The sequence below is a fragment of the Nicotiana tomentosiformis genome, chromosome 5 (genome assembly GCF_000390325.3).
Source record: "Nicotiana tomentosiformis chromosome 5, ASM39032v3, whole genome shotgun sequence".
NCBI lineage: Eukaryota > Viridiplantae > Streptophyta > Magnoliopsida > Solanales > Solanaceae > Nicotiana > Nicotiana tomentosiformis.
In genome coordinates, this window is record NC_090816.1 from 23,390,206 (window position 1) to 23,402,390 (window position 12,185).

At 30.9% G+C, this 12,185-nt stretch overlaps 1 protein-coding gene across 1 annotated transcript; it reads right to left on the minus strand.

Annotated features, from left to right (window-relative positions):
* Positions 1-6,918: 6,918 nt before the first annotated feature.
* LOC104086226 (uncharacterized) lies at positions 6,919-11,467 on the minus strand. The gene is made up of 4 exons (XM_009590434.4): positions 11,025-11,467; positions 9,906-10,162; positions 8,703-9,151; positions 6,919-7,276 (listed from the first exon to the last, which is right to left on the minus strand). Exons 1-4 carry the CDS (start codon positions 11,141-11,143, stop codon positions 7,019-7,021), a joined length of 1,083 nt encoding a protein of 360 aa, XP_009588729.1. The 5' UTR covers positions 11,144-11,467; the 3' UTR covers positions 6,919-7,018.
* Positions 11,468-12,185: the final 718 nt, after the last annotated feature.

The window sequence follows — 12,185 nt, forward strand, 5'->3', positions numbered from 1 at the left end:
ACGTTCAATAGATATTTATTTAATGTTGAAACTATAGCAATATATATCAAATTAAAAAATTTCGTAAAAACATATATCACGCCGATCGATTTTTATGTGTTTTCAAAGCTTAGTTCCCTCTAAAGACAATTCCATGTTGGATAAGATTGTCTTATAAAAAGTTTGTCCAATATTTACGACTTTAAATTTAACTAAAGATTATCCTTTAATTACTTAAGTGAAATTAGAAATCTAAGATTAAATATACTAAACTTTCCTCTAGGTAAACGCAGAGTACATACATTCCAATTCAGTGGAAGTTAATTCAATTTTATATAGTCAGATGTTTTCAAAAATACTGAAACTAAATTTATTAGGAGTAGTTACAAAATTGAAGCAAAATAAGATCTTTATAAGTTGGATTTTAAAGTGATTTTACTACTTTTAGCATAGCTCTCATAATGTTTAGTTCCATTTTGTCCTAATATTGTTGTCAAAATTTTATTAATGAGTTGTTCGAATTATAAAACTTTTTTTTTTTGAGGAACTAAGTATTGAGCTTTATACATATTCAGTAACAAGCACCTAGGTTAATTAGAATTTTTAGGTAAGTGAAAGTTTATAATTTTGTTACGCTTTTTGTAATATGACATAAATTATTTATCTATCTCTCTCTCACTCTCTCTCTCTTTTTATATATATATATATATATATATATATATATATATATATATATATATATATATATATATATATATATATATATATATATATATATATATATATAAAAAAAGAATATATTGTCGGTTTACAAAAATAATCTTATAATATTAAGCATGATAACTCATAATAAAAGGATATAACCGGAATTCTAGATATTAGCCTTATAATCTTATTAGTTTTAGGACATAATAATACACGTTAGGAATCCTACATGATTACCTTTAGGAATCCTATTAGTATAATTACTTTCGGGATGTCTAATTCATATAATATTAAACAAGTAAATATATTTAGTTAGTAATCCTATTACTTTTAGGATATACTTCTAAAAAATTCATATTACTAATTTAATTTATAAACATATTATAATGTCCTATTACTAATTTAATTTGAGAATGTATTATATTGTCCAAATTTATTTTATAAAGGAAAGCGTATATTATTATAAAAGAATAGTAGCAGTATTAATATACCAAAAAAGCCCTAAATTATTAAGTAAACGAACTCATAGGGAAATGACATAACTGTACTAACCTAATTTTTGGACTACAATATCTTCTATGCTAATTTTTAATATTTAAAATTTTAAAATTAATAATTTTTTGTCTATTAAATTATTATTAAAAATATGTAGAAAAGTGTAATAAAATTAATTTTATAAGAATCATTCGTATTGGCAGTACATTACCAATCTATAACGTCCAATACCAACAAAAAATAAAAATAATTTAAATGGACTGGATAAAGAGTTGAAATTGAGAAAAAGATACCCCCGCGTTAATATATTTTTATTTTATATTTAAACTATTTTCCTACTCAAATAATATTTTTTTATCAAATTTTCGTATAATATTTAAAAATACCCAATTATTAAACATCAACTAATAAAATATTTAAAAATATAAATGTGTGATAAAGGAAAAAAAATGGTTGGTAAGAGTCAATACCACTAATGATTGTACAAACATAACGATCTAAAAGTGAAATGTCATATCAATCTTTTACTCTTTGAAAATAAAATTTATGGTGGATAAAATTATAATTAAGATTAAATATTTAAAACAAAAGATGAACTAATATTAAGATCTGAATCAACATAAAATAAATTATTTTTTATGTTAAAACTAAATAATTAAAATTTTAAATTAATTATTTAGCAAGAGAATCCAATTTAATTATTTTTTAAATTCATTATATTGGTAAAATTCTTATTCAAGTTAAAAAACAATCTAAGGTACATAAATTTATTTCATAAAAAGAGCGTTAGAACACAAAGTAAAAAGGATAGTATATTATTAAGAATCAAAATGCTATACAAGTATTTGAGGAAGCACAATCAAAGCTAAATCATAATCAAGAGCAAATTTTCAAGACTATATTATATAGAGTCGACTCTGGTATAACATGATTATTCTTTGTAGATGCCTCCGGCGGAATCGAAATAATATTTCTATGTCATGCATTACTTGCAAATATCATATTAAGAAGCACGACATTATTAGTAATAATAGCAAGTGTTGTACCAACAACAATTTTATTATTAGGCCACCCACTTTAGATTTGATATACATCTTCAAACAGGTTAAATAATCATCACAAATATATCAAAGCAGAGAAATGGTGCTAAATTTATAAGGAAAGCAAAATTGATAATATGGGATGAAGCACTTATGGCTAAGTGTCAAACGATCGAAATAATTGTCCGGAGTTCTAGAAATATATTGGATATTAATGAACCATTTGGAAAAAAAATTAACGATTTGGGAGGTGATTTCTGTCAAGTATTATTAGTAGTTCCAAAATCGACAAAAGCAGAGACTGTAAAAGTTATCTTGCCAAAGTTATACTTCTTGCCTCAAATGAAAAAGATTCAACTGACAAGAAATATAAAGTAAGAACAGATCCAGTATTCAGTGTCTTCTTGTTTCGTGTCGGAAACGAAGAAGAGCATCCAATAAAATATGATTTGATTCTTCCTGAACACATGGTTATCAATCTCAATGGTAATGGTAGTGCATTTAATAAGAGAAATATTTCTATCATTAGATTAAAACGTAATTTGTGTAAATCACACGATAAAATTAAAAAGATGCCTTAGCTAGTAGAAATGAATATATTGATCAACTAAATAAAAGGTTGATTGCAAAATTTTATAATAAAAATAAAATATTTTTTAGTTTTTGACTCAGCAGAAAATGATACCAATAGTTACTAGCAAGAAAAATACTTAAATATTTTACTACCAAATGACCTTCTACCATACATGTTTGTTGTCAAGTTTATTATTTCTTGCGTATGTTAGTGTCACCTTATATATAATAGACTAAGTTAAAATTGATTTTCTATTGTATATATGTTAATTTTGAAGAAAAATATGCTCATCATGCTACTGAAAAACTTAGATACGTCGAATAACTTATGTAATAGCACACATATGGTATATAGAAGTTTTGATAATAACGTCATACATGCAAAAATTATGATACTGGTTAATATGCTTCTAAGTATATTCTTATCCCTAAATTCAACTTTCGTCTTCTGAAATTAAGGAATATCCTTTTAAATTTATATGAAAATAATTTTTAGTATGTTTATGTTTTGCAAATATAATAAATAAAGCATAGGGACAAACATCCTAAATATTAGACTATATTTACCGCAATATATTTTCTTGCACGAACAACTGTATGTTGCACTTTCAATCTCCACAAGCGGTCAATTACAACGATTCGATAGACGGCTCATTGGGATATCAAGATCGACAACAAGAGTTCTGGTTAAGGCAGAGCAACTAAAGTATTAGGAGGAAATATATACAAAAAAAAAATATCCACAAAGAAGTGTTCGTTAAGATATCACCACATTAAATACTTTTAAACTATAATACACAATTATCTAACTAACATAACAAAATTGATCATTTGTTACGTTTTGATGATATTCTTTTATTTTAAATTCATGTATTATGCTAATGTAATAATATTTTTCGGCATTTAGATGATTGTTGTATTATTAAACATAAAATTTCTCTCATTAATTAAATTTTATTGTTCCTTCATATAAATAATGTTTAAATTATCACGTGCCATTATTAACGTGCAACACACGTTCATAGATACTAGTACTATATTAAAAGCACTAATGCCCTTAGCGAAATATCGTTCGCCTTTTTTACCCTTAAAAATAGAATTCACACCGGATAGAATAGTCATTTTATTAATTTTCTAATATTTAGTATTTTGAAATCAACTACACTTTATTTATTATAGTAGGAAATCTCAATATTTAGAACATTTAAATCAACAAAAAATTTCCTTTTATAATCCAAAATCCTAATATTTAGGACCAAATATAACAACTAATTTTGACGTTAAACTACGTTTTAAGAATTCAAATTTTCAATGTTTTAATACCTAACCACTAAACATTATATTTGTATTCAAGACATTAACATCAAAAAATGAAGAATTGCTATTACTTTTTAATTTGAAGAAAAGAAATACTATATTGATTCTTCCATTTATTTTTTTTGATCCAGTACTATTGATTATTCTAAAAGTAAAGTTAGATAGGGAATTAGAGTTAAAATTAGCCAATACACAATTAATATGAAGAATTAATATCTACTCCTTCTGTCTCAAATAGTTTATCATAATATCTAAAAAAAGATGTTTCAATTATTTATCATTTTAGAAGTTTAAGATAAAATTAATTACTTTTTCCATTTTATCCTTAGTAGTAATTATTCTTGAAGATGGAGATGACACATAAATAAAGTAAATGTTCAATGAAAAGAAATTATATTAAAGACATAAATAAGGGTAAATAGTCAAAAATTCATTCTAATTGATATTTTCTTTAAAGACATGTAAAAGAGAAATACGACAAATAATTTAAGATAGGGGAAATATTTATTAGTAATCAAGACTCAAGAATTAGTAATCAAGACTCAAGAGCCTTTAAATAGGTAGAAAGATGATGCATTATTAGTGTTATGAAATATTTAGTTTAACAACAAAAACGTAACTCCAACCAAACAAACAAATTAGTCAATGTCAGAAATCTCATCAATTGGTAAATGTTATAATTATGGATTATTAGTACAAAAGTCGCAGTAATCAATAAAGTCACAAAGTTTACTAGCAAAATTAATTAAGTTTTGGTTGGTGGAATTGTATTTTCTAAAAGTTGAACACAACAAATTTTATTGGTATTTGTCCTAAAAAATAGAAAAGAAAAATTTTAACTCACAAAATTAAAACTCTGTATTAAAATTATTCAAAGTCGCAAGTCGATCTATATTTTTCTAAATACAAGAGGACTAAAAACAAATAACATTGGATCTTTGATTAATATTAATTACTATGTATATATTGTTTTCGTCAACAACTAAAAAATACACATGAATCTATCTATCTATATATATATATATATATATATATATATATATATATATATATATATATATATATATATATATATATATATATAATAATAATAATAATAATAATAATAATAATAAATATATATATGTGTTATGTAAATTGAAATAGAGGAAATAATATTTATATAATTTTTTAATAATTTAACACTCACTGATATATATACACGCGCAAAGCGCGTACCCTAAAGCTAGTTGTTTAGCTATAACAATCGTGTGTCACGAGCTTTTTGCATTCAACTTGTTTTTCATCTTGTACAACAACAACATACCCAGTAATATCCCACACTGTGGGATCTGGGGAGGATAGTGTGTACGCAGACCTTACCCCTACCACACTGTGGGGTCTGGGGAGGGTATGACTTCTTGTAATAGAAAGATATATAGATATATTTTTTATGACTTGATATTGTAATAATCATGCTTTTTGGACAAAAATCTACTAATAATCATGCTTCACCCGGGTCAAAAGGTACTTTAAAAAAAAAGAATTTATTGAAAATACAAATACTCCTTCATTATCTTTTTGGACATAAATAATGGTGACTAGTTATAAGAATTGGGAAAGAGACTGCTACTTATGTTGCTTTTTCATGATGATGAAAAATTGTCAAGAGTGGAAATAATGTAGGAGTTAAGTTATAAAAGATTTCTTACACGATCAATCTAATTTAATCAATTGTAGCAGGTCGGTTATTGTTTTTTTGAGGTTACTCATGAAATAATGTTTAATGATAGAGGTTTATCACTAATTGCTTTATAAGTGATATGATAATGTAGATTCTTTTGACACAGTCGTAGCAACAGCAACAACATACTCAGAGGCAAGTATAGTCTCGTAAGTGGGATCTGGGGAGGGTAGAGTTCACGTAGACCTTACCCTTGCACTTTAAAAAGGCAGAGAGACTGTTTCCGGTAAACTCTCGGCTCGGGAAGAGGAGAGGGGAGGGACAATCACAAGCAAGCCGATCTGACAACCGAAGCAAAAATACAAAACTAGCAATAGGTAATGCAATCAGAAAACCGAATTAACAAAAGACAACAACAAGTAGTAACAGAAGACTAGGGATAGGGCTGTGCATGGATCGGATTGTATCGGATTTAGCACATTTCGGATTTCGGATTCTACAAAATACAATCCGAATCCGAATTAATATCGGATCGGATCGGATCGGATTTTCGGATTTTGGATCGAATTTTAAAGTTTGGATCGGATCGGATTTTCGGATTGAATTATTATGCCTTAAAGTTGCAAACTCATATGTATATTTTCTTTGTAAAAGAGGCGATACAATAAGAAAGATTCATGTTTTTGCAATTATGAGAGTACTATGGTGCCAATATAGCTAAATCCAGCAATTGTAAAGGTAATAACTTGGAGAAAGATGTAAAGGAAGTATTGACTATCCGAAATTAAAGTTTAATATTTATATATGCCCTAATAATTTCGGAGTTCAGATCGGATCGGGTTACAATTATACCAATCCGAATCCGATCCGAATATCCGAAATTTTAATAAACACAATCCGAAATCCGAAATTGAGCTGATCGGTTCGGATTTCGGATATCCGATCCAAATGAATAGCCCTAACTAGGGGTACGAAAGAAAAAAAAAAACAGTAAAACTTAAATTCAACAATAAATTGCAAACTGTAATATATGTTTACTAACATTCACAACAAGCAGAGGATAAGTGAGGAAATGTAGGTTGCAGAGCCCCACAATGTAGTACAAGAACAGAAAGAGGAGATCAAAGAGAAGAATAAGACCTCATGTAATTGAATATAACATATTATTAACAACTATGATGTTTACAAGGGAACTAGCTAAAAGAATACATGTTAAACCTGCAGATAAAACACAAGTTTATGAAAGTTAAGGTAGTAAACCAAGTTGTCTCCGAGTTCTTCCAACGAATAAATCTCCAGATTTTATCATCCCTGGAAGGCGTCCAATCATCGATAAACAGTAAAACTGAGCTACAGCCTCTCTTCTGCCTAGAGCAATTAATGACAATGGCAAAGCCGGCTTATATACATTCAAGTTGTTGTCACTTGGATTCTTCATTAATAGTCTGATGTTCTTGGCAGCTACCACTGCGTGTCGTTGAGCCAAATATCCTAGTTTAAGTTCCTGGATTTTCAACACTACTAAGTCAGAATCTCTTATTGTAATAAAATGTATGCATGATATAACAACAAATACAAGTCATTCTCATTTATATTGTAGACTCACAGTAAACCAATGGAAAAATGGAAGTAAGAAGCAGTAAGTGAAATTGTCCTAATCGACCCTTCAAGTTTATACCATGTTTCTTCCCATTGCTTCTCAATTATAATACAAAGCTGGTTTTTGCATGCAATAAAGAGATAACATCAAAACGAGATATAGGTAAGCGAATCTTGGTGAGAAAAATGGACAAAAGCATAACAAGAGCTCTCTCCTAATATAGGACTCACTGCTTAAAACCAGAGGCGCACCCAAGATTTTAACACGACAGGGGTACCGGTATTCTGCTCCACTAGTACCCCTAAAGGCTTTTAGTGTTAAGGGTGTCAAGTAAGTTGAATTAACCAGTTTCAAGGTATACACACGCATATATATGTATACCAGTTAAGGTCTCGTAAGATAGAGTGACCTTCCTAGATCATGGAACCAGCTAGGACTGGAACGACTATCGACCAAGCTTAAGTTAGCTCCTTAAGTTCGTGCCTCTCCCCGAGATTCACTCACTTCCGGACAGACTCAGATTTCGATTCGCTGTATAGGGAGGGAAAGGAAAGACAGAGGTTACATATATATATATATATATATATATATATATATATATAAAAGATTTTTACTGAAGTTTACTAGGTCTGGTGACCCTTAAGCTTACAAATAGGTCCGCCTCTGCTTATAAGATCTAAAAGAAATTATGTACCACAAGCTGGTAGGTTGTGCAAAATGGAGATTATTTACAGAGGATGCATACATGGTGGCTCTTCGACCAATGTTTTGCTAATCCATTACGTGAGCGTACATATTCAAGAAAAAAGGTATAATGTAAGAAAAAAAAATGAAGTCTTCTGCACATAATGCAGAATAGCTCAAGTCATGACTAAAACAAGCATGAAACCATTGATTCCTTGAGAACAACAACAACAACATATCCAATATAATCCCATATAATAGGGTATGGGAAGGATAGTGTGTAAGCAGACTTTACCCCAACCTTGTGGGGATCGAGATACTGTTTCCAATAGACCCTCGGCTCAGTAAAGCAAAAGCGCAACAGTAATAAAAGGAAAAACGGGATTCCTTGAGAAGGATCTCGCAATATTTGGCACAAGAGCTCAATATAAACTCTTTGGTATTTCTTGACATAGCATTACCCCCAATCTGTTCCGGTTTCTACATTATAATCAGCTGTTTAAGGAGCGAGCTAATTTCCAGGGCAGTAAGGGAAACATGTTTCATTTTCTGTTACCATTATCATTTTATTTGTTAAAATAGTATCACAATCACAAATATGAGTTTTCAAATACAAAAGGGATTAGAGAAAGGCTTGAAAACTTACAGGGATATCAGTAATATCTCCGATACCAAAGACATTGCTTCGACCCTTAACTCGCAAATTAGAATCAACCATCAACCTTCCATGAATGTCCAAACTATCCTTCAACGCAGTTTCTTTTATCCATCCCGAACCAATTGGCTTCCCAATGCAAATAAAATGACACTCAGCATCTATAGTTTCTCCACCTGATGTTTTATAAACATGACCATCTTTTACAGAATTTACATCTACAGATTGCCCAAGAATGATTTCAACATTCCTTGATTTTAGCCAATTCACTACCTTTTTGCTTGCCCTTTCTCCAATAAATTCCAACAACATTGATCCCCGATGCACAATAGTTACCTTCTTATCGGGATAATCCACAACAATTTCAGCAGCTAGTTCTATGCCTGTTTGTCCTCCCCCGATTATTAATATGGAGCTGGCAGATTTTATCTTTTCATGATCTGTTAACCAAGAAAAACGAGTAAAACTGAAGCTGTTCATGAGCCCTGTAACCAGGAAAGAACAACAGCAACAATAACAAATACAGTGGATTTCCACAAGTGAGGTGTAAGGAAGGTAAGATGAACGCAGCCTTAACTCTACCCTGAAAGGGTAGAGATGCTCTTTCCAATAGACTCTCGGCCAAAAAAAGGATGAAAAGAAGTAATGGCAACAAGTAATAACAACAACAAGATAACAATTAAACGATAGGTAGTACTAGCAATCTAAGAATAAAAATATATCATACTAACACTAATACTATCGAATGAGGAAGACAAAGGGAAATGCTCTATTACCTACTAACTTTTACCCTAATTTTTGACCTCCACATTGTCCTATCAAAGGTAATGTCCTCAGTAAGTTCCAGTTGTATCATGTTCCGCCTAATCACCTCTCCCCAAGACTTCTTTGGCCTACCTCTACCCCTCCTCATACCCACCAAGACTAATCTCTCACGCCTCCTAACTGGGGCTTCTGTGTTTTTCCTCTTAACATGTCCAAACCATCTCAACCTCGCCTCTCGCATTTCAACAGGAAAGGTACACAACAACTAAAACTCAATCGCAAACTATTCGAGTTTGATTGTATGAATCCTCTATATTCATTTTGCTTTGTTCGGATTCATTTGGTTCCATTACTAGCAAGGTTTTAAGGAAATAAAAGATCATCATGCAATCTATATATACAAGTATATCAACTGATCCATGACGTTACCTGTTTGGTATTGACTGAACTTCTCATCTTTTGTATAACCACCAACTTCTGAATGACCAGTAGCAATCACAACATAATCATATGCAACTCTGTCGCCTTTTGCAGTTACTACCTCCTTATCTGTGATGTCAACAGCAGCAGATGTAATGACATTTCCATGGGGAAGGTATTCGGAGTGACTAAAAATTGCTCTTTTGGCAAATGAAGGATCACACATTGACCTTAAAGCTGCCCAAGGAATCTCAAAATACTCCTTCCTGTTCACATTTCTTGCATTTAGTTAATTAGAACACACAACAACTAATAAATTAATTAACCATGTTATTTTTTTAAAGAAAAACGCCAATAATTGCTTCAGTTGGTAAAGTTGATTACATAATAAGCTGTCTATTAAGAAAATGGACCTTGCGCTTAATGCAACTCCAAAAACTATCTCATGAGGTGAGGATTGTCCAAGACCATATAAGGTGACGACAGATTATTCTCAACCAATGTAGGACACTTAACTCCTACGCAAGCCCAGTGCTGGACATTTGGAGTGGTGAACAACATATATGAGGGCTTAACATAGGGTAAATCGGCCCAACATAGGGTAACCCAAGAATAAGAATGGACCTGTTCTAATACTAAGAAGATGGACCTTAATTAGGCCTAACTCAACCCAAAAAATTAGCTCATGAGGTAAAAAATGCCAAAGATTATATAATGAGACAAACAACTTATTCCTTCAACTAATGAGGGACACATAACCCTATCGATCATTAAAAGAATACACAATATGTCTCAATCCCAAAATATTTTGTGTCGGCTGTATAAAATCCTTTGTATATAAAAACATACAATAATCAACTAAGCCTCAATCTCAAATTAGTTATAATCAGCATTTACCTGATGATAGAATGACCAAGGCTTATAGTCAGTTTGTATCTATTGGAGTCTCCTATACAATAAATTTAGCAGTGAGATTTGAACCTGTACTTCTCTAATATCAAGGGTATTAGAGAATGCCACTGAGTATATATGTGGGAGTCTCTAATTTTTTTTCCTATTTGCTAGTATAACTTTACGCGAAATAATAATAATGATAGAATGTGGAAAAAAGCAGAAAAGAATGCTCACGTATCGATGAGAAAAACATTGGCCTCGTCTTGAAGAGTTTTTGCAATAAGAGAACCAGCAACTCCACCTCCAATTATCACTACTTTTTTCTTCTCTCCCCCAGTATCCGCCATGCTCATGAATTCGTAAATACAGCATATAAACTAATCAAGCAGTATAATACCCAAATACCCAATACAGTTTTAAAGAAGGAACTTATACAAAATGGCCTCCAAAATATACAAATAACAGGATAAAGTTGAAAAATTTCCTGGCTTTTTTTTATCTCGGGGATGAGAAAAGACAGCCAGGAAACGTAAAAAAATCTTTGGTACCTAGATTTTTTTTGTTTCTGCTTATGAAATGGTTCTTGTTTTTATTTTTATTTTTGTAAGGTAAAGAAATGGGACACCGGCGAGGCTATCGCCGATACCACTGCTTTTTGTAGGGGGGTGAAGGATTGGAAGATAGATGAATAAATAGCGGTATAGATAATAGAGGTAAAAACGAATGTAATGGTAAAGAGTAGAGCGAGGGCCGAGGGGGGTGTTTGGTTTTGCATGGCAGGTCTTGCGTATTTCTCGGTAATGGTTTCATACCCACACAAGTTGTTCATCGATCCTTATTGTCAATCATCATTTCAATTTTATTTTATGGATAATTCTTGCCAAACCTTATTGATGAGACACAAAATCATGATAAAAACTTAACGTGCCTTGTATAATAATAAATTAAGATAAAGATGAGTATTGATTAATTATGTATAATAATAAATTAAGATAAAGACCCAATTCTCCCTTCGTAAGATGTCGTGACGACACCTAGTCTCTACGACTAGGTAAGCCTAACAAAGATGCGGAAATAACAAAAAATGGAAGCAAAACTTAACAACTAACTGTAACAAATAACTAAATAACTGATAACAATGCCGCTTGGCATTTACAACAACCAACACTCTAATAATACACATTATTCCCCAAACCCGAAACATCATAAGTCACAAGTTACAGTAGAAAAACTAGTATCTCTATACACCATAGTCTAAAAAAAAATAAGGAAGGTAAATGACATAGGAGGGAATGGAGGGGGACTCCGAGGTCTGCGGACGCGACAAATATACCTTGAAGTCTCCGTACAACGGCAAGCACTCTCAACTAGTAGCGGGGATAAGAAGTACCTGGA

Excerpts from the sequence above, each read along its gene's own strand:
- LOC104086226 (XM_009590434.4), bottom strand. The coding sequence starts at position 11,143 with ATGAGCATGGCGGATACTGGGGGAGAGAAGAAAAAAGTAGTGATAATT. Across the intron at positions 10,163-11,024 it reads AATGTTTTTCTCATCGATAC|GAAGGAGTATTTTGAGATTC; the intron begins GTGAGCATTCTT and ends AAATGTGAACAG. Across the intron at positions 9,152-9,905 it reads GTTCAGTCAATACCAAACAG|ATCATGAAAAGATAAAATCT; the intron begins GTAACGTCATGG and ends CTTGGTTAACAG.